Source organism: Xenopus tropicalis, chromosome 8 (genome assembly GCF_000004195.4).
Source record: "Xenopus tropicalis strain Nigerian chromosome 8, UCB_Xtro_10.0, whole genome shotgun sequence".
NCBI lineage: Eukaryota > Metazoa > Chordata > Amphibia > Anura > Pipidae > Xenopus > Xenopus tropicalis.
Window position 1 is genome coordinate 98,711,306 of NC_030684.2, and position 23,862 is coordinate 98,735,167.

Consider the following 23,862-nt stretch of genomic DNA (forward strand, 5'->3'; position numbering starts at 1 on the left):
CTTTTCTCACACTGTTTATGTCAGGGTTCCCAAACTTTGCACAGTCAGTCACTGGATGACTACATATTCAGGGTTAGAACAAGTGGGAGGAGCCACCAACAGCAAATCCATTTCCACCTATTAGATTTCATTGGTTTATATTTAAACTGATGCCATTATTTTAAATATTAATTCCAGGGTTGTTAAAGTTACCAGAGTTAGTCACTGGGTATTTGCTGCTCAAAGTTTGAAAAAAAAAGTGGGCGGAGCCACCAACAGCCAATCACATTTCACCTATTTACTTTCAATGGTGAAGTGTAAAATGCTGTCAGTCTCACAATTTTTATGCCTGAGTCCCGAAAAATTTGCAAAGTTGGTCACTGGGGGACTGCAGGAAAAGTGGGTTGGGCCACTAACAGCGAAACAGATTTCATCCATTGAATTTTATTGGTTTAAATTTAAAATGCTGCCATTCTCACACTATTTATGCCAGGGTGCCCACTGTTTGTCACTGGGTGACTTCGACTCAAGGTTAGAAAAAGGGGGCACACCCACCAATCACAATTCACCTATTGACTTTTATTGGTTTAAGTTTAAACTGCTGCCGTTCTTTTAACTATAAATCCTAGGGTCCCTAAACTTTGCAGAATTAGTCACTGGGTAACTGCAGTTCCAGGTTAGAAGGCCAATCAGATGTCACTCGTTGACTTTGAGTGGGGAAATTTAAGTTGCTGCCATTCAGACACTATTAAAACCAGGGTCCCCAAACTTTGCACAGTGGTTTTTACTGTATCACTGTGCTTCAAGGTTAGAGAAAGTGGGCGGAGCCCATTCAGTGACTTCATGTTTTTCAACCCAACATGAAGTTTGTTCTCAAACTTCCCTTTCTAGTTTTTATATGTTGTTGGTATGGCTGTAGAGTAAAATCACTTCAAAAGCAAAACAAAAACATACAGATTTTCCAACCTTGTACTAATTACATGCTTCTTTTAATTACAAATATATGTACATAGAAACATTTGTACAAATTAATGTTACATCTATAAATCAGAGCAAAACATGTATCTAAAGAATAATTTAATTTTACATTTAAGCCTATCTTCTTTGTTCTTTAGAGCAAGTTTTGGGAGTAGGAATTAATTTGGTCAGATTTTTCCTCCCATTTACACCTATTAAATGCTGTCATATCTATTATGCCTGGACGTGGGAAGGTTAACACGAAAATAAAGTAACAACTCATACAGAATCTGTTGCTTCTAGTGGGGGAGGGTGAAAGGTAAAAACAAATCCATACATTTGTTTTCCCAAATAACCGTAACACTTTATTATATTATATTATTATATGTATACTGACCATTCTTTATTTACATATGTGTCTTAAAATGGGAAATATTTTGTTTGACCTTATGCTGCTATAGAATAAAATGTTAAAAAAAAATCTCTGGCTTGACTTTCAGTATTGTTCCAGTGTTCATAATGTATCTTACACTAGAGGTTCAGGCCGATGTCGGCACATCACCTGTGGGTTGCGGGCAGGTTTGGACAGAGCTCTTCTGCTCACCCTCCCCGCCCGCAACCTTACACTGCCGCCAGCTCTCATCCAGCTTCTCTATTCATAGGCGCACGCCCCTGGAATCCCTGTCCCTTTTGTAACGTCATTGCAGGGTTCGGGTTTGGAGCGGATGGGTTAGGGTCGGGTGTGGGTTGAGAAAATCTTGACCTGCACATCACTACTTTCTAGGGTGGCTAGCAATTTAAGTTGAAGAAAACAAGACTTTAGTTGGATGGATAATAATATGGTAGATTCCAGATTCTGTGGGAAAAAATGGGAAATAAGCTCTGTGTGTTTCTGTCAACATAACTGGACACTGTTGGGATTTCTTCCTTGTGAGAAACCAAGGGGTTTTCTTCAGGCATGAAGTTTTCAGAACAGTTTGTGTTCATCAAGTCCATTATCTTCAGCTGGTGTTTTTCTTTATCCATGGAACTCAGAAAATCCTTTAAAACTTGTTTGAATATGTAAACTATTTCCCAGTGCAGCACATCGTTTTCTGCCAGGACCTCTCGAAACCTAGAAATGTAAAAGTAGTTTCTTAATACAGACTTAACAAAATAACAGTGAACAATTGAGTATAGGGGAGAGAATGTGAAGTAGAGTAATAGTATTCAATTTTTACTTAAATGCAATGGGCAGATATATTTTGGTATAGCATGTCCGATTCTTAGCAACTTTGAAATTGCTCTTCATTCTTTATATTTTCATAGATTCTAAATTATTGAATTATTGTCGTTTGCAACTTTGACGCTTTCTAATGGAATTTGATGACCCCAACAGCAATAAAACTTTTGGCCTTCGAGGCTGCAGTTTTATTTTTATTGCTCCATCTTATTATTTTTCTATTTAGGTGTAGTATTCATATACCAGTCTTTCATTCAGAGAACTGAGTAGTTGTTAATGTAAAGTGAACCCTTCCTCTAAGTAGATGTATTTTTCAAACCAGAGAAGCTATCGTATGCTCATACTATTATATATACTATAATTTAAACACAAGCTGCTCCTATAATAATAATAATAATAATAATAATTATTATAATGTTGAAAAAAACGGCAGTGTTTTTCAGTAACATGTAAACAGCATATAAGTGTTTAGTTAAGCTATAATAGGAAATTGCCCCTTGTATACACACTTTTTGCAAGTGCTTATGTACTAGTTCAGATTGCTCTGATGAGTTACATGCAGTTTTGTGCAGGTTGCAATTTACAAGGCCTGCTATTGCAAAGGAACCCTAGAATGAACACCTGCCCGGAGATGGTGATAAGTCCAGTTTTCTCTGTGTATTTTATCTATACACACAGCGATAGTATGCCAGAAGTAAAGCCATTTGCACTAACTTGTACTGTACCTTTTGTGTGATTTACCAAAACTAATGCTAATTTACATCCACGTTTGTATGTTTTGTACAAGTTCTGGTATTCAGCTATTATGTTGAAAAACCCTGGATCCTGGGTTAAATAACATGGTGGTTTGTATATTGTTCTGCTTTCGTAAATGAGCTTTATTGCATTTTTAACTGTAGTATAGGTATAGGTGCCGTTATCCGGAAACCTGTTATCCAGAAAGCACTGAATTACGGGAGGGCCATCTCCTATAGACTCCATTATAAGCAAATAATTCACATTTTTAAAAAAGGTTTCCCTTTTTCTCTGTAATAATAAAACAAAACCTTGAATTTGATCCCAACTAAGTTATAATTATAAGAGGCAAAACAATCCTGTTGGGTTTAATTAACGTTTAAATGCTTTTTTTTTTGACTCAAGGTATGGAGATCCAAATTACGGAAATACCCCTTATCCGGTCCCAAGCATTCTGGATAACAGGTCCCATACCTGTATTTTAAAATAATCTCTCCCTGTTTGCATGGTTGTTTTTTAGGTTAGACTAAAAGTTTTTTATATATAGAGAAATAAAGTGTACCTGCTAAGTACTGTGCCTGTGTGACATGGCTGAATTTGAGAGCACAGCATCTCAAGCTGCTTTTGTTCAGTAACAGGGATGCTTGCTTTCATGCCATGGTCATTCCTGAGCCAGTTGTAATCCATTCCTGCTTTTTGGATTTTCTGTTCATTTTCAATCTCGTGCAATAACCTTTCACGTTCTCCTAGGTGCCATTGCAGTTCCCTTAATAATGTTTTTGTTACAACGTCTGATCCAGCATATTGTGTACCTTTGTCAGACTCCTTTGTTGGCCATTTCATCCAACCAAAGAATGGCATTTTGAGTTGAAATTTCTGCAATTAAAATGAAAATATTTTATTTGAATTTAACATTTCCTGTCATTAGCTAGCCAGAGGGTTATAGCTCTACAAATATGAAATTAGTCATCATATTATAGTAAGTTTTAGATTTTTAGGCTTTAATGTATTTTTTACAAATAGGCATCCACATGCATACCTAAATAATATATTAACGTAAAATTATAATTGTTTGCGATTAAAAGATAAAAAAAATACAGTGCTAATGTTGTTAATAAGAAATTAAATCATAGGGATAATAATGTTGGGATCTGTTTCCTAGAAAATGTGACTTTACCTGATACTGCTGGCTACTTTAGAGCAGATTATCATAAAATAGAGTTGCAAAACTGGTTGTACCGAAATTAAGTATCACTTTTTCTCCCATGCTTCTAATATAATTAATTTCCTCAGCTTTATTTACTGAAAATATGTTTTATTGTTGGTAAAGTCTGGAATTCATGAGAAAACATTGCTGATAATACAATGATAAAGAACATGAGGGGAAGTGTTGTGGAACAGTGCTAAAATATGTGATGTGATTGCATTTAAAATATATTTTGTTTGTATTTAACACAATAGTAGTCTTTATAAATTTTATTTAATAAGTCACAAATATTTTCTCTTGCAAATTCTGAATTACACTTCAGATCCTTAATTTTAACTAATGTCTTTAATGTGTTCTCCATCTCTGATTACAAAGAAAAATAAATGTTCTAGTTAAGTAGTGACATTCATCATCAGTAAAAGCACAGTACAAAAACATAGATTGCTAATAGTAAAACAGGGATGTGCAAAAAATACAAGATATAACAAAGAAATCTTACCATAAATTGTAGTAGTCCGGTGCTTGGTTTATGTCTCACTTAGGTTTAGATATAAGAAAAAACACTATTAAATGCATGTTCACTGATGGTATTGTGCTTACTTTAGGTTGCTGAGGCTGTTTTTTCTTCCTATTTTTCCATTCCAGTTATCTTTTCACTTGTTATTTGTCCGGACCCCAGGCACAAGGAGAAAGCTCTTCCCTTTATTTTGTACTCCGATTACTACTGGTTTTTCAGCTAGGGATATTCTCAGATATGTTTTTCCCTTATTTACCCTGAGATACTGAATTGTTGGCTAACAGAGGTTGTGTTAATGTGCCCTAGATGCCATACAACATAACAAATGACGTTCATGGCAGTTATTAAAGCAGATATTATACGGTGGAAAAATTCAGATGTCAAGATAAATAATCATCAGCTGGAAGGTTTTCACATTGCATTGTATATGGTACTTTGCAAATCTGAGGATGCCTGGCACATAATGACAGAAATGTCCTCACAAATTTTAAGAAAAATTGAAAGCTTGGCTTCTTACCACTTATATTTCCAAATGATTTGCGGTTGTCTAAATCCCGAGAACTGTTGCAGGAAAATAATTTGGCTCTAGTGATTTTAAAATAAATATTACACAGCTGTATGTATTAGTAGATCAAGCTTTAATCTGCAGCTTTTGCTTAAGCTTCTGCTAAATACATTTTTTTTCTAAAGATGTAATCTTCGATTAGATGTTATTTGTAGACATTTTGTCCATGTATTGTACAAAAGAAAGAAATAGAGAAATTTGGCAGAGTAGATTAGGTAGGCTTTGAGTAAATTGTGATATATGACTGTTGGTTGCTATTTGTTGTACACGAACAAGTTACAAGAATCAGATGAAAAAAAAGCAAAAATGCAAAAACCCAATAATGTATGTTTTCTATTGATACATATGCTCTTCTAAAAGTAACAAATATTATCTTAACCAAAGCTGCACAATATTCCATAGAATTATACTTAATATTTTAATCACTGAAATCAATATGGCTAGAAATTTTATATATTGAACTTATTGCACCACCCTAAAGGTTCTGCATCTCATTTGTCACAAGGGAATCACCAGATTGGATTTTGTTTGAAATGGTAGTGACACTCACATGCTCAGTGTGTTCAGCAGTTGTTGAGATGTTAATCTTAGAGGTTGTCTGAGGTCTTGGGTAGAAGGCACATGGGTCGATTAGCCATTGCGACTAATCGCGCGGTTTTCGATGCATAGATTAGTCGCAGCGACTTTTTACAAAGTCATGGCTACTAAACACCATGTGTGTCTTCACCCTTGGTTGTCTGAGCAAACTGAGGTTTGTGTGTCAAAGAAGCTGAGGCTACAGGGCTGATTATTAATTTCTGATGGTAATTGCACTGGTTTCAGAGCTGCCATGCACCTGTATTATTTACTAATCATCTTATATTGTGACATTTATATTCTATATATACAGTATATTGTGAGTCTGTCCCTAAGCTCAGTAACTGACAGCAGCACAGAGCATGTGCAGTCAATAGGCAGAAAAGAAGATGGGGAGCTACTGGGGCATCTTTGGAGGCACAGATATTTATTGCCAAAAGGCTATGGTTGCCTTGGGCTATTACAGGTATGGGACTCGTTATCCAGAATGCTCGGGACCTGGGGTTTTCCGGATAAGAGGTCTTTCAGTAATTCAGATCTCCTACCTTAAGTCTGCTAAATAAATTATTTAAACAGTAATTAAACCCAATAGGATTGTTTCGTAATTTGGAACTTTCTGGATAATAGGTTTCCGTATAAGGGGTCCAATACCTGTACAGAAGCCGAAAACATATTGTACAGCATTTCTGCCCTACTTATTTTTAGTTTTTGTTTCCTTTAAATTTTCATAGTAGCATTTTAAATATTTTTTCCTATGATAAGAAAAGCCAACCCAATGTCATTATTTAATTTCTACAGATTGTCCGGTTTTAAAGGCATAGCTCAGCTTACAATGAATTTTTTGCCTTGTAGCTCTAATTTTCAGATTTCATTTACTATCTAGTGTCTAGAATTCCAATTATGCCAGCCATACACACAATTGGCAAGCAGTATTGGCTCTTGCGGCCAACTTTCTCTAACAACCAAGTATTGGTTTCTTAAGTCAGAATAAAAATAGATATAAAGATAATTAGACTGCAACAGAAAGATAAGCAATAACATTAACTCACTTTATTAAAGCTATGGCACATGAGGTGATTTGAAGCTTTTTGTAGCCTGTACATTTTGTCACTCCATGGACAGGGGACAAAGCATCCAAGGTGCCCTCTGAGATGTTGTGCTTAGAGAATACTTTTTTTGGTTTTTATACTGGATACATTTTATGTGACTTCTTTTCACAGCAATGTTTTTGGATAGTACTGGCTTTCTCCTTGCAGCCCTGCCATACATACTATCTAGTTCAGTTTTCCTTTGTTTCTTGGACATGTGGCTGTGGCTTCATGTAGATATTCCGAAGTACTACCAGATCTTGCTTTTGGTGTGATCTTTGGATGACCATGCATGGGGATGCAAATCAGTGGTATTACATTTTCCCCATTTGTACACAGTCTGCCTGACAGTGGACTGATTTAGTCCAAACGCTTTAGAAATTATTTTGTAACCTTTTTAGCCTGCTAAGCGTCAATAACCGTTTTTTTCTGAGGTCCTCAGAAATCTCTTTTGTTTGAACCAGAACACACTTCCACAAACCAGGGTCGTTTAGATCTGACTTGGATAGTGAGGAACAAGATTTGTGTTCTTGAATAAGGTAAAGGCCCCCATGCTCACACCTGATCATCATCCCATTGATTAAAACCTCCGACTCTAATTTCCCCTTTAGGCTAATGCCAGACGAGGCGTAGGGTGGATATTTTCGGCAAGCCCTTTTCCGGGTTCAGGCACATGTAGCCGAAATATGCATAAAAACGCGAGACTTTCAAACTCATGTGCCTGCACCCAAGCGTATTCCATTAATTCGGGTGCAGGCACATGTAGGAGGCGTAGGGCGGAATTTTAGGCAAGCGTTTTTCCAGTTGCTGAAAATATACAAAAATATAACAAAAACACGGGAGCACTTACCGCTCAAAAAATCGTGTGCTGCACGCCGATCCTCTCCCCATGGGACCCAAATTGTAAATAGCTGAACACAACAAAAATAGCGGAGCACCACGGGATAAAAAATATAAAAATCAATCTTTATTGCATCCTCAATGATAGGCACGAATACATCCCTCAGGACCTACGCTTGACGCGTTTCGTGGCATCCCGCCACTTCCTCAGAAGCATCTGATGCTTCTGAGGAAGTGGCGGGATGCCACCCAACCATGTTGCTCCCCAACCCTTTGGATGTTGCTCCCACTGGCCCTCAAATCAGGTGCTTATTTTTGAATTTCTTGGAGGCATGTTTTGGTTGTATAAAAACCAGGTATAACGCCAAACAGAGCCTTCTGTAGGCTGCCAGTCCACATAGGGGCTATTAGTCACTTATAGCTCTTATTGGCACCCCCAGGAACTTTTCATGCTTGTGTTGCTCTCCAAAACTTTTCCCATTTAAATGTGGCTCGCGGATATAAAAGGTTGGGGATCCCTGATATAAATTATAGTAGGGTTACTGTAGCAAACACACCAATTTTACCAGTGCAGGGCAACAGTGCATTATATTTTTATTACTTTAAAGCTCTTTTATTTTTTGGTGTTACTGTTCCTTTAAATACATTATTGCAATAATGTTCTCTTGCTAAGTGTGTTGAAATTCTCATGTTGAATGAATTTTTTCTTTTATTACTGAATTTCATAACAATCTGCTAAATGGTACATTGTTTGCTTGCTATATTGTTGCCCTTGTAAATTAGATTTGTACTCTGTAGGATATCTTTGGATAAGGGCACAAGCAGAATGTTCATTCAATGCCACTGTGAGTCTTTGTTAATAAGTGCAATTAGAGAAAAACCCCTTGAGCAATTCTCTAATGCATTGACATGCACTGAACAGACAGTTTATTTCATAGGTTTAGGGAACTCACTAGCCTTTTCTATAAATGCTTTTGACACATAACCCACTTGTGTTCTGTTAATTCCTAGGCTTCAGTCTGAAAATGCATACGTCAAGGAATTCAGACTTGTGGAGGAACGAGAGCTTGAGAAGTACAAGAGTTGTTCTGCTAACACAGGTACTGGACTAAACACCTCTTTCTTAAAAATTGCTACTAAAGCAAAACTATAACCAATATGCAAATTGATCCTTTATGAAGGGGAATCTTAAAAAAAGTTAGTAAAGTAATAAACAGAATGTGGGATAATTAAAATGGTAGTTATGACTGTGGAGAATGGCAACAGTTCCTGGTTTTCTATTGTTAAAAAAAAAAAAAAAAAAAACACAAAAGAAGTTAATTTGAGGAATTATTAAACTGGCAACAGTTCTTGCCGATCATTGGCCCAAAACATGGAAGTGTTTGCGCTATCACTTTTCCATCTATACAGCATTAGTAACAGTGTATTACAAATTCACATTTACCATATATTTTTGTTTCTCTTAATATTTATTTTGTATAATCCTTTCAGTTTTCTGTTAGTATATGTAATCTAAAGTAGGTAAAATGATAGAAAGTGGGGAAGAAGGAAGGGGCAAGAGGTAGAGGGTTTAAAGTAGGAAAATTTATAACTGGGGAAGGAAGGGGGGAAAGGAAAAATCCAGATTTAAATTTGCTGCCTTGCCACTGCTCTAGCTTATGTTATATATACTTTGTCCGTCCAAAATACTTAATGGAACTTATTTAGTTAAACATATTTTAATAGGTTAACGCGGAATTACCAAACCCATTTGGATATCTATATTTGATTCATGGGTCCCATACCTTTACAAAGGTCCTGTCTGTCCAGTAGTATACTAGTTAGCTTTTTCATGATTAAAACTGTATCTATTCTTGTCTTTACCTCTGGGAAGGACAAATGGGGGGATAACCAAGCTTTTGCTATCACTTGTTTTGTTGCTGTAAATATATGCATAATTAAAGTACGTTGTTCTCTAGAAACTGTACGTATTGTCTTATTCAGGAGAGCCTCCTCGGGTCTTTTGGGTATGTTGACTTGTAATACTGTATAGATCAGATGGTAGACCCTGATCCATAAACGCTGTGCCGTACCACAGTGCCAAAATATGTGTGCCATTGTTCCTGGGTTATTACACCCCCTATAGCAGTTCGGGTTTGCACCAGAGATCCATTTTGCCTTACGGCTTGGAATACCATCTACTCAACACTTTATATGCTGTTTCTTCTGCTAAAACATTTATAGAATTATGCATAGTGTTTGCGATAATTTCTTGCCAATCTTGTTCGCTTAATGTAAGCGACAGCTCTGTGTTCCAGCTCTTTACATACTTTAGGGAACTCATAGATTGAGTTTTAGTGCTTTGTCTATATATGAAACTAAGTGATCCTTTCATGAGGGGTCGGTGTAGACACATTGTTTCTAGGAAAGTATGTGTCGTGAAGGAAAATTTCTTTTGTAAGGACATTAGAAAATGTTTTATTTGTGTATATCTATATAATTCTCGGTCGGATATGCTATATCTATCTTGTAGTACCATCCAGCTAATGACTTTATTATGTAATATATAATGATGAATATGAGTAAAGGTGGCCATACACGTGGCGATCCGACGATGTTTCGTACGACCATCGGTCGCACGAAACATCGTAAGATCCGCCACACACCATTCAGGGCTGAATCGGCAGGTAAGGAGGTAGAAACAATAGGATTTCTACCTCCTTCTGCCGATTCAGCTCTGAAGGGAGAATTTTGGTCAGGCGCCTTCTATGGCGCCCGATCAAAATTTTCAAACTTGTCCGATCGGCGAGTCGTCCGATATCGGCAGCTTCCTGCGATATCGGTCGACTCGCCGACATGCCATACACGCACCGATTATCGTACGAAACGAGGTTTCGTACGATAATATCGGTGCGTGTATGGCCACCTTTAGTCCTTTATCTATCCACCATTGGAATTGTTTTGGTTCTAGGCCCGGTACAAAATCCGGGTTTTGGAATAGGGGTGCTAAGGAAGGTATTTAGATATCCAGCCTGGCTTTGAGCAGATTGTGCGCCATATGGCTAAAGTATGGTGTATTGTGGGGTAGACATTATGTTGCGATAGTGCTTTATGAATCCAAAGAAAGTCCCCCAAATTTTCACTTTGACACATGGCTCGCTCAATTTCTACCCACTTAGGGGGATTTACTTGAACAAACCAATATAACAATTGTGTTACTTGAGCTGCAAAATAATATTCCTGAAAATTCGGAACACTCAATCCTCCCTGTGTTCTATGTCTATACATAACTTTGCAGGCTATACGTGGGTGTTTATTACCCCACACAAATTGTAAGCATGCCTTCTGCAAACTAATTAATTGTTCAGGTGGGGGAGGTAAGGGCAAAGTACGGAATAAATATAGAATCCGTGGAAGAATAATCATTTTTATGATGTTGATCCTACCAAACCATGAGACTATAAAAATTTTCCAGGAATCTAAGTCCTCCTTTAGTTTCTTAATAAGAGCTTTATAATTAAGGTCACTTAGTGTATTGTATGAATCTGTGATACAAACCCCTAAATAATTAATAAAGGTATTGGACCATCGAAAATCAAAGTTGAGCTCCAATAATTTTACTGCATGTGGTGCCATATTTAATGGCAGTGCTTCAGCATAAATAATAATTTTATTCATTTTAATAAGTATTACTGACAGAAATTTCTACATGGATCCCAAAATAATGTTGGTTCAAATACTTCCAACATTGTTGACTAATGCTTCAATCCATTCCATTAAGAATGCGTGGAATAACTTTTTTTGAAAGAGTGTTAATGGCAGTGGGTGGTTTTTATCCACCATTGTATTGTTGTCTTTTTAGCTACTAATGATATAATCTGCAGAAGTTTTTTGCTCCTCTTTGCGAATATTTATTGGCATTGGGTGAATGAGTTAAATATTGCCCATTCAGGGGATGGTGGCACATAAGTTCACTAGGACAGTCGCGGCCCACTCCCTTATTTGTATCCAGAAGGCTTTTATTTGTGGACGGTTCCATAAGCAGTGGAACAAATCTGTCTGTGGTATTGTGCATTTTAGGCAAGCTGGGCTAATATTGGAATTAATTAGATGTATATGGTGTGGGCATAAATAACCCCTATGAATGATTTTCAGCATAATTTCAGTGTAGGTGGCAGGTTTTAAGGATAAGGCTGTATCCTTCGTTGCTTTTAGTATATCTGGTATTAGAGTGGGGAGTTTTGTCTGCCACTGTGATAGGCCCATGGAGATTGTTGTGTGATCAAGTGTTACGTAACAGTATAGGCAGTGTAGCTCAGTCCCTTAAATCTATCCAGAAGGCTTTTACATGTGGGCAATTCCGTAACAGTGGAACAAATGTGCTTGCAGTGTTGTGCATTTTGGATAAGTTGAGCTAATATTGGAATTCATTAGATGTCTGCGGTGTGAGGAAAAGTGTAGGTGGCAGTTTTTAGGGCTGTGACAGATGGAGAGATTAGTCGCTGCGCGACTAATCTCCCTTGTTGCGGGCGACTAATCTCCCTGATATGCCATCCCACCAGCTAGAATGTAAATCACTGGTGGGATGGCATACGCGGCGCCATGATTTGCCAAAGTCGCCGAAGTTGCCTTGAGAGGAAACTAATCTCCCCGTCTGTCACAGCCCTTAGGGAGAGGGTGGTATTCCTTGTTTCTTGTAGTATATCTGCTGTTATTAGAGTGGGGAGTTTTATCTGCCTTTGTGATAGGCCTGTGGAGATTTTTGTATGATCAAGTGTTTTACATAAAGTAGTATAGGCTCCTGTAATATCTTGAGAAATAGTATCTTTTGACGATCTCGACTTGCCAAGGCATGCTTCACCTTTGACACATAACGATTGGCTTGATAGTAGTGAAAGGTGTGTGTGTATTTATTATTTGGTATAGAGTGGTTTCCTTTGCTACCCTTACTTTTTTTTTTTCCAAGCTGTTGAGATCAGTTGGCCTACTTGGTGGATTCCGTTTTGGTCCCAGCATTGGAAATTTGGGTTAGCTACTCCATTTTAAAATTCAGGATCGATTATGAAGGGCAGCCAAAGCGAGTGTGTGGCTTGAAGGCCCATTTATACTATAGATGTTTCCAGGTTTTCCAAGCTGTGTTAAGAATGGGATGTTGCACTTCTGGTTGGCTGTTTTGGGGCATATGAAGTAAGGCTACCAAATTGATGTGGGGTATGATGTTTCAAAACAGACTTCAACACTGTGGACTTATATTCATTATTATTTTGGTATTGATGAAGATATCAAGCAAAAATGCCCAAAGGTATAGCACTTAAAGGAGAAGGTAAGGCTAAGTCACATGGGCGTGCCAAAATGTTAGGCACCCCCAAGTGACTTTAATCGCTTACCTTTTACCCCAGGCTTGTGCCCCTGTTAGAGAACAGCACCAGCCTGAGGTAGCAGCGATCGCTTCCTTTTTCCTGTTTCGCGCACGTGCGTATGCGCAGTAGAGGGAAAAGCTGAACTTTACCAACAAAGTCGGGTTTTGGCCCAGGGATTTCGCCGGCAGAAGGAAGCGCTCGCTCAAGGTACTCCGGGCTGGTGCTGTTTTCTCCTAACAGGGGCACCAGCCTGGGGTATAGGGTAAGCGATTTAAGTCAATTGGGGGTGCCTAACATTTTGGCACCCCCAAGGGACTTAGCCTTTCCTTCTTCTTTAATACATGCAGAGTTTTATGCAACAGATGTTCTCATTGAGTCCCCCTGCCTCCAGCATTGTTGGATCTTTACCAGGTTTCGGGAGAAGAATCATTTGGGTGTCATTAAAATGTGGGTAGCCGGCCTTTTTTCTACAACTGGTTTAAATATTTTTTAAAATTACATTGTATCAGACTTTTCGATGTTGAGATTAATGTTAATATGTACAGTAGATGGCCGTTTAGGACAGCACAGATTTGATGCTTAGGACATATTTTTAGTAGTTTAACTGAGGGTTGATTTAAACGGTAACGATGAGGGATGTTTGAAATATTACTATAAAGCTTACTGTGCCTTTGTATTTTTACTTTATTCACCTACTGTATCATTTTAGCACGTACAAGAAAAATCTCAACATTTGATGCATTAACAATGCCGGAATTTGACCCCAAATACCCAGAATTGCCTATATTAAAGAGCAGAGAAGAGGTAAGGTTTTTTTTTTTTTTTTTTAATGATGTAATTCCTCATACCTTGTGGATTCTGAAACAGCACCAAAGAATCCGTTTTGTTCACTGTATACAAAATCATTTTTTTTTTTTTTTAAATTGTAGAGGCGCTAAGTTAAGAAAAAATGTTTACTCAATTCTTACACCCTCTTACACTCTATACCTCTGTAGTCTAATTGGAGTAAGTAATTCCAGAAGGATTGTAGTCCGATTTTGCCTTAAGCAGTACACTGGTTGGGAGAGCAGATATTAGAAACACCTAGATAATTAGAGCCTGCACAGATAATGATTAATATTTCTGTGTTTCGCCAGCGCAGTGATTCCCAAACTGGCTGCTGCTCCCTCCATGGAGTCATGACTGGAAGATCAAGCATAAATGCTTGTTATAGTTAGGTTTAGTGTGTAATTTTATTTGCTTATCTATGCACACATAAGGGCTCTGGTACATGGGGAGATTAGTTGCCCGCAACAAATCTCCCTGTTCGCAGGTGACTAATCTCCCCGAAATGCCACACCACCGGCGATTTACATTTTCGGGGAGATTAGTTGCCCGTGAACAGGGAGATTTGTCGTGGGCGACTAATCTCCCCGTGTGCCAAAGCCCTAAAAGTTCAGTCTGAAGTCAAGTTGCTCTAGGTATTGTTGTGAACACTTATTTTACACCCTAAGTATTCTTAAAATGACAGCAGAAAACAGAAAAGAAAATAGTTATACATTTCAGGTGTCTTGAACCCAAAATCTGGAAAGCTTTGGAATGTTAAGCTGCAAATATATGCTTAGTTCATACACTAATGCCACACTGTTGGTTTTATGTAAAGCTTCTGTTTTCATGTGGAAAGTAGCAGAATAACAGGACAAAGACAGATTTAACTAGATGAAAGCAATGTCGCTGATCTAAAAGCCCAGTGAACTGAAGTGGATCTTTAATACACTTGTATGAGAAATACAGCCCTCTTTCCTTTAGTTCTAATTTGTTTAAATACATTACTTTGGTCCTTCTTATAGTCCAGATTTAGGAATGTATCTCAAACCACATGATTCTTCACCTGAAGACTGACCAGTTAGGTCTGAAACCTGTATTACTGTGTTTTTATAGTAAACCTTTGTAATTATAATCCTTGGAGGCTCTGCAGTGTCCTCATCTTGAGTTCCTCAAACTTACATGATTCCAGAAGCAAATGAAATGCAATGCACAAACAACATAGTTAAAGGGCTAGGTTGAGGAATCACACTAATAAACCATTTATATATCAGAAATATCAGAAAACGAATTAATAAAACCTATTTGTGCAAAAGAATTAAACATCCACTAAAGTTAGAGGATCCTGTTTGTGGGTTATTAAAATAATAACAGCTCCTCTTCAATAATGTGGAAGCAGGATTTCTATCCCATAAGATAACACAGTAACTCAATGTTTTTGTTTACAGTTGATTGCACTGATTGAAAATAATTCAGTTGTAGTAATACATGGTGCAACTGGCAGTGGTAAAAGTACTCAATTACCGCAGTTCATTTTGGATTATCTAAGGCAACATGGACAATACTGTAATATTGTTGTTACTCAGCCTCGAAAAATAGCTGCCCGTAGCATTGCTACATGGATAAGTAATCAGCGATGTTGGACTCTCGGTGGCAGAGTGGGATACCAGGTAAGGCTCTTACATTTATTAGATAATTTTAAAGGGCGATTTACGGTCTTTGCTACATTCAAGATTTAATGAATGTTATAAATTTGTTATTCAATTCCAGTGTATATTAGACCCAAGCAATTAGATAGCTGCTAATATTCCAAATAGGAGAGCTGCGAAACAGAATAAATAATAAAAAAAAACAAAAAACAGGGAAGTAAATGACCACCAACTGCATATTGGTTAGAAAATCGCTGTCTGCATCATACTTAGTTTTTTTTTTCAAAGCACATCTTTTAATGGAGTTTCTCCAGCAGAATCCTGTATTGAAATCCGTTTTAAAAATGAAATTTCACATGGGGCTAGCCATATTCTTTATTTCCCAGGGTGCTACAGCCATTTGATCTGTGCTCTGATAAACTTCAGTCACACTTTACTGCTGAGCTTCAAGTTGGAGTGATATCACCCCCTCGCAGCCGATCAGCAGAGCAATCGGAAGGAAAAAAAATACATTTGTTGATTCAAGAATAAAACTTTAAATGGTAGAGTGAATTATTCACTCTGTAAACTGTTTCATTTAGAAATAAAAAGTACACCATAAAAATCATGACAGTATCCCTTTAAGAAAATACTGTTGAAGAAACAGTATTTCAGCACTCCTCGTTGCAAACAATGATTGCTGCAGTAATGCTTCTTCAACATTTTATTTATTTATTTTTTTAAATCTCAGCTGCTCTGTGTCACTGGAGTTTTCTTGCAGGGACAAATTGAAATTAGTATGAGTACAGTTGATGCAGCACGAGTAGAATTGTGGAGCCAGATGGAGGATATACTACTTTTCTATATGTGGTCTGCTTAAATGTGCGCGCATTGGAAGTTCATGGTTCTCATTAATTTACTTTTCCTTTAAGGTTATGTCACCCAATAATATGGCAGCCTATCAGGCGCATCATAATACAACTTAAGGATATATCCTTAAAGAATACTTTCACATTGTCCTATCAGTTTTCTCATTCATGTGAATGAATGTTCCGGTGGAAAATGCAACAGCTCTTGGAAAAATATCTACAACTGCCTCTGCTGCCTCCCATTCATTTTAAAGGCTACAGCACATGCGGGCAGTAAGACTGCTGCAGCTACCCAGGGAAAAATTGTTGGTCAAATCAAGCCCCCCCCTCCACTGTAACTGCTTAAGAAAATATAAAAAAAAACACTATGATTGAAACACTTAGAGATGTGACAGATCTCTGTGCCAAAATGCTCACACATTTTTACTGGCAAGTATTCTGAGGACTGGATTAGATTGAGATCAAAATTATCTCAGAAATTGTCTGTACTAAGTGTGCATCCATGCACCACCTAGTGGCAAATGTGAGAATAGCACTCATCTGGAGATTTCGACCTTAAAGGAACAGTAACACTAAAAAATAAAAATGTTTTAAAATAATTAAAATATAATGTACTGTTGCCCTGCACTGGTAAAAGTTGCGTGTTTGCTTCAGATACACTACTATAGTTAATAGAAATAGCTGCTGTGTAGCCATGGGGGCAGCCATTTAAATTGAAAAAAGGAGAAAAGGCACAAATTACATAAGAAGATACCAGATAAACTGTGTAGAATACAATGGGAATCTATGCTACGTATCTGTTATCTGCTTAGTAACCTGTGCCTTTTCTCCTTTTTTCAATTGAAATGGCTGCCCCCATGGCTACACAGCAGGGTATTTATATAAACTGTAGTAGTGTTTATGAAGAAAACACACAACTTTTTTACCAGTGCAGAGCAATAGTATATAATATATTAATTATTTTTATACATTTTCATTTTTTGGTGTTACTGTTCCTTTAAGATAAGAATTGCAAGATTCTGCAAGCACAGGATCTTGCAAATTGAACTAAGATGGCTGCCAACAGATTAAAGGAAACTGTTAATGATAAATGTATAATACAGTAATTTTTGTTTTTTTTAAACAGATTGAATAAAGTGTTAAAGCATTTTAGGAGAGTAACGGTACTTAAAGGAGAATGCAAGTCAAAATTTCAAAAGCATACTGCCCAATAGTCCTCCTATTGTTTAGTAAAAACGCCACTTTTGGCTCACCAAATATTTACTCAGTCACACTTCACATTTTCTAGAACAGGCAGCCATCTCTAAAAAGGTATTCTTTCCCTCCTTGCTTCATACTGCACATGTGTTTCATTCCTTCATTCCCTCCCCCCCCTCCCCTCTGCCAGATCCGCTTCTGATTGGCTGGTGGGCATGTGTAGCTCAGAACAGGAGACAGGATAAAGTTACACACATGCTCAAAGAATAGGAAGGCTGCCGCTGGCAGCCTACAGGAAGGGGAGAGAGATTTCAGTGATGTCACTGTAGTCTTCACACTGCTGTAGGCTGCCAGAACCATATCAAGCAGGGATCTGGGAATTTAGATATGCAGTAAGTACTTAAAAAGAGTGCCTTTAGACTTACTTTTAATTTATATTAACCTTTCATTGTCCTTTAAGGTTTTATTTGCAATTGAAATGTCATTTTTTTAAGATTATGAACTGTTTATTTCTGTAATCTATTAGCATCAATGGCAATGATTTTTATAAAATTAAATGCTTTAATATGTTTTTTTGTGTGCTTGTATGCATTGAGAGTTACAACTATCTTTTTCTTGAAGGTGGGTTTGGAAAAGGTAGCATCAGAGGAAACTCAACTAATTTATATGACAACAGGGGTCCTCCTGCAGAAGATTGTTTCTGCTAAGAGCTTGTTGGAATTCACACACATCTTTATAGATGAAGTAAGTTGCCGAGATTTAAATGGCAGTAAAGGTTTCTGCAAACTAGTTATATGCAGTGCACAAGCTTCAAGACTGAACTGGAGTTGTTTTGACCATTCTTTACCTTGAGTTTGCAAGTTGGAGCCAGAAAGAAGCTTAAAAGCAGTCTTAAAATGATACTGACGTGTTCATATAAAAATCTATAGTAACATGTCTGTAACGTTTAGGGCCGAGACTCCGACATGACTAAAGGCTGTACCCAAGTGGGGGTGCTGCGATCCATCCATAGGCTAATTAGAAATAGAAACGGTAATCTAGCCTGTGGAAAGATCGCAGCGTTCCCCAGCCCAGCGTGGCTGAAACAAATGCAGAAGGGCCTTTAGCCATGTTGGAGTGTCAGGCTTGGTAAGTATCTTTGGGCTGGGGGCAGCTTTGGGGGACTTTTGGTACCAAACATTTTGCATGTCACAACTGTTTTGCTGAAATCCTGTATTAGCATTTTAAAAATGCTAATATCTCAGAAAACTCAATCAATGTAAATTACAGAAGTGCTCAGAACCACTCTACGTTTTTAATCAATTGATTTTTGGTTTTAAAGTCATTTTACAGAATAATGTGATAGTTGGAGCTAGTGACTTGTTTTGGTTGTACTTGGGTGAATAGAAAGTAGAATGCGATTTTTTCCAGTGCAAGAATTAACAGCGAAAGGTTTTTTTTTTTGTGCTATTTTAATTGTTTAGGACAGGCCTTATTTATTGAACTAATATTGTAAAAGCATATACTGCCTCTTTAAGGGCTTAAAATATTCCAACAATGACAACTTAATGTATTTTGGATAGGACTTTGTGCCACTCTGGTCTAAAATTCATTATAAAAAATTGCTAGAAGTAGCCATAAAGCTAATATTAGTCTCCTCTCTCATTTTTTGGCTCAAAAATACCTGTGCTGCCTTCCATTAAGTATAATGTTAGCCACATCCTGTAGTGACAGTTGGGGACTATTTTACTCAGTGGAGACCACTATAGGCATTTCACCAGTGGAGGAAACACCTTGTCTGACATTAGCCTGAAGCTTGATAGAACTTCTGGGAAATAATGGAACAACTTTTCTAGTCATGCTTGTAACATTTTCTAAAAATAAATTTCACTGGCCCCCCTTTTCAGTTCTCCCTTAGGCTGCTGGTTTTCATGAAAATGTCACTGAAGGGTGACCTTTTTGTTCAATTGGAAGCAGGTCTTTTCAAGTTTTCTGCTGCCCTAAGAGAATACAATGTCTGTCCTAATTTATGTATGCATCCCCATTTCTTGCTTTTTTTTTTTTTTTTTTTAAATCCCAGGCTTTACTTGTCTGTCTAATAAAAGTTTTTTTGGGATGTACAAAGAGAACGAAGATGTTACAAAGGTGTTATCAGTGAAATAGATATTTGGAAAATAAAATATAATGCAAAATATTTAATTTAATGCAACTTCATATTGTAAAGTGAAAGGGAAGAAAAAGAAATGTAAAAGAAATATTGCATTTTCATGATTAAATATTTTTGATAATGGTGATAGTAGTAGATACTCTTACTGTGTTAGCCATAGTTAAAAAAAAAAAAAAAATAGATACATACATATTACATATTTTTTTCTAGTTACATGATAATGTTTATTGGCTGTAATATGTAAAAATGCAAGCTTTTGAGAAAATTACATCTCTTCATCAGGCATAATGTCACCTGGTAACATCAACAGTTAGCCAATAAACGGCATCTTGTTACCACAAAAAGTATTGTTTTCTTTTTTTGATAATAGTGATGTGATGTTGCTCAGCTTAAAAAATTAAGTTAGGCTACTCATCTGAAGTTTCTCTAGTCAGTATTAGGCACTATAGGAAGTTACACTACATTCACTGTCTAATTAACATCTTGTGGGCACAACTAAGTAAAAAGGAAACAATAAATACAGAACTAACCGTGCCTAACATTTTAATTTAGGTCCATGAACGTACAGAGGAAATGGACTTCCTACTAATGGTGGTGCGCAAGCTGCTTTGTACAAACTCCCGATTTGTGAAGGTCAGTTTTTTTTTTTAGTGCATCATTATAATACAATTTATTGAGAACCAAAAGTGAATGGAACAAAAGTAGTTAATTATACCCTAGTTAATTATACCCAAAGAATCAATAATATGCAGTTCATTCCAGATGCACAGGTCCTTTCTCCCTGATACCCATATCTGGGAAAGATCTATGAGCAAAGCTGCTAGCTGTTCCATTTGGAAGAGAGTAACAGCTAATGTATAAGCATGTAGCGTGAAAGTACAAGTCATCTACATTCTTCCGCACTGATTTGTACAAGAAATGTAAAAACAAAATAAATCTTACTTTAAAGGGGTGGTTCACCTTCACATAAATTTTAATAAAATATGCAATGTATCTCTTTAAAGGAGAAGGAAAGTCATTTTGGCATTTTACTGCCAACAGATTTGCCACATTAGTGCCACCTAGAATGCTGTATGTATTCTGCAGAAAAATTTGTCATACTTGAGTAAAGAGCCCTAGAAACTTTCTCTGAGTGCAGATGCCATTTTAGCTTGGTGTTCATAGCTTCCTGTTTGCAGTCTAGCCACTATAGCTCAGATCAAACATTCCTAAGGGTGGGGGGAGTGAGTTTTATGAATTCTTATGGGAGGGGTGAGCAGGAGAGAGTGTTTATGAGAAGTGCTTATGTCTGACCCTTTCTGATAAAGCTTATTTAGTTTTTACCTTTCCATCTCCTTTAAGAAAATGTCTCTAATTTTAGAGAAAATTACCTCTGAATATAGCGTTTCTCTATAGGGTAGGAGTCAGTGGACTTTCTGCACAAGCCTGTGTCAGCGTGTTGCAGCTCTGTAACTCTCTGTAAGTACTGGCAGTAGGAGCTTTAAAAGCTACTGCACTTGTCTGCTTCCTGTCTCTTTCGGCATGACTCTCCTTTTTATTAGCTGCTTAAGTTACAGGCCGGTAACATGATCTGGTGCTGCTGCTGTCTCCTACTATGAATGTTCAGGAAGGGATTTTTTTTTAGTGTGAACTGCAGCTATTATTATTATGGTTGAACGTGATGGATGTACTGTATATACTCGAGTATAAGCCGAGGTACCTAATTTTACCTAAGAAAAGTGGAAATCTTATTGACTCGAGTATAAGCCTGGGGTGAGAAATGCAGCCGCTACTGCTAAGTTTCAATAATCAAATAAATAACCGATAAATAAATAATACATAACTTTAGGAAAAGAAAAATGCTACAGCAGCAGACAAAAGCAAGTTTGGGAAGGAAGCTGCCATACTAATTATCAAGTACTTGACACAGTTCACGTGAGGCGTTGTCCTCAGTGGTCCCCAGTGTACAAGTCCCACCACACTACTACAATAGTAGTTACTAGGGCAAAATAATTCTTGATGCTGGACTTAGTACAAATGTAATTTTTATTGTTATTGTTATTTTACCACTTACTGACTCTGGCTCGTTGTGCAGATACACTGTAGGCATTTAACACACCCTATCATTAGTACTGTTTTTTTTTGTAATTAAATAAATCACTAAACCTATATATTAAATGTCATACATGGAAGGAGATATCAGCCATATCAGTGTCACTGTAAATGTGGGAAGTGATTTGGGATTACAGATGTAACGCGCTCGTTGATGATACTAAGTAGGGGGAAGGCAGCCAGGTCTCTTACAAAGATGATGAAATGTCCATTTCCATTAATGGAACTGAACATGATACTAACTTAATGCATTAGTAGCCACTAAGACAAAGTCATTTTGTAAAGGAGAAGCTAAAAAAACCCCACAAAATCTACCTGCTGATGAGAATTTTGGTTATGTACACGTTATGACAAATTTGTTATTTTCTATAATGGTGTGTGATACTAAGTAGGGGTCCAGATTACCTCTGTATTTACACCATGGTTTTACCTCCTTGCGTGCACTTAGACCGGATGTGCTGACTCTGGCTCGTTGTGCAGCTGGATGTGCAGATGTAATGTGCTCCTTGCACCCATCCCCCCTTCCCCCGTGGACGGACGGACACACACACACACACACACGGGGGGGGGGGGGGGGGGGGGGGATGTGCGCGCAAGGAGCGCGTTACATCTGCACATCCATCTGCACAACGAGCCGGAGTCAGCACATAGATATACTCGAGTATAAGCCGAGGGTTACTTTTTCAGCACATTTTTAGTGCTGAAAAAATGCGGCTTATACTCGAGTATATACGGTATGTCTTTTTTCAACCTAACTTACTATGTTACTGTGTTATTACAATAACTTTTAAACAGCTTATTCAGACACATAGATCCAGTCTTTGCATGGTACATATTATTAGAGACAATCCTTCTAAAACATATCAGATATTCACACTAATGAACGATACTGATGAAGTTGTATAAATACAGTGTGACAAATCATAAGCTTTTTTTGGGTTGTGTATGAAAGCAATCATAGGGGCAGTTATACCAAATTATGCAGGAGTTTGGATTGCCACAGAAGCTGATAAGCCCTGTCCAGATAATGCTCACGAGAAGCAAATTTTAGGTCCAAGCCCAGTTGAGGATTTATTTAAAGAAGAAGGAAAGGCTAAGTCACTTGGGGGTGCCAAAATTTTAGGCACCCCCCAAGTGACTTGAATCGCTTACCTTGTACCCCGGGCTGGTGCCCCTGTATGGAGAAAAAGCACCAGCCCGGGGTACCTGCAGCGATCGCTTCCTCCTTCCTCCCTCGCTGCGCGCGCATGCGCAGTAGAGTGAAAAGCCGAACTTTAACAGAGAAGTCGGCTTTTTCACTCTACTGCGCATGCGTCGGACTTGGAGTCTCAGGGAAAGGAAGGCGGAAGGAGGAAGCGCATCGCTCCAGGTGCCCCGGGCTGGTGCGGTTTTCTCCTAATAGGGGCACCAGCCCGGGGTACGAGGTAAGCGATTTAAGTCACTTGGGGGTTCTTAACATTTTAGCACCCCCAAGTGACTTAGTCTTTCCTTCCCCTTTAAAGAAATTCTGATTAAGACAGAGGGGGTTCTATTATATTGTGTAGGTGGCAGATGGGGGCCTGTGGGGTTATTAAAAGTGCTAATTATGCTAAAGTGGGGTGTTACGTGCAATTTGGCACTTCTATGGTTAATACGAGCATTTTATTTTATACAAATGTATCGTGTTATGGCTGTCTGCTATGGGTAGCCGGGGAATATACTAGGAACTAGGTGAATATTATGCATGCATGTAGAACATTTTTTTGCCGTCCAATTTAAATAGCAATGCCATTTCATATTGTGTTACATATGCAGCCCTTTTGCCATATAGGCATGTTGCGCCATTCATTTTATCTACAAGATGGGAAGATGGCTTCTCAGGTTACACACTCATGGCCTATTTAAAATTTATTTTGACATGCAGTGGATTTTAAAATCTTAATTGATTTATTGTGCCTCATGTTTCAGTACTCAGGAATGGACAATTCTGGATACAGAAACATATTGATCTTGATCAGTTTTCTTTGAGTCCATTCCCTCAGGTGTAGATTCTCAGGGTATACTAAATTTAGTTTCATGTGCATTGCTTTGCATGCATAAAGATTCACCTAGGGCTGTATTTG

At 37.7% G+C, this 23,862-nt stretch overlaps 2 protein-coding genes across 3 annotated transcripts in view; one reads left to right on the forward strand and one right to left on the reverse strand.

The window, feature by feature from the left end:
* The window catches only part of tdrd9 (tudor domain containing 9), a 120,754-nt gene that overhangs the window by 18,745 nt on the left and 78,147 nt on the right, over positions 1-23,862 (forward strand). The window contains exons 2-6 of one of the 2 annotated variants that reach the window (XM_012968700.3): positions 8,698-8,786; positions 13,735-13,829; positions 15,278-15,499; positions 18,145-18,267; positions 20,222-20,302. In XM_012968700.3, the coding sequence (XP_012824154.2) occupies positions 8,698-8,786; positions 13,735-13,829; positions 15,278-15,499; positions 18,145-18,267; positions 20,222-20,302 (610 nt within the window). 2 annotated transcript variants of the gene reach the window in all.
* rd3l (retinal degeneration 3 like) lies at positions 941-6,005 on the reverse strand. The gene is made up of 3 exons (XM_018096795.2): positions 4,600-6,005; positions 3,456-3,769; positions 941-2,050 (listed from the first exon to the last, which is right to left on the reverse strand). Exons 1-3 carry the CDS (start codon positions 4,600-4,602, stop codon positions 1,756-1,758), a joined length of 612 nt encoding a protein of 203 aa, XP_017952284.2. The 5' UTR covers positions 4,603-6,005; the 3' UTR covers positions 941-1,755.

What these genes read in the sequence shown, in the direction of transcription:
- rd3l (XM_018096795.2), bottom strand. An exon ending in ACAGGCACAGTACTTAGCAG is followed by an intron (nt 2,051 to 3,455) that starts GTACACTTTATT and finishes TTACATTTCTAG; the next exon opens with GTTTCGAGAGGTCCTGGCAG.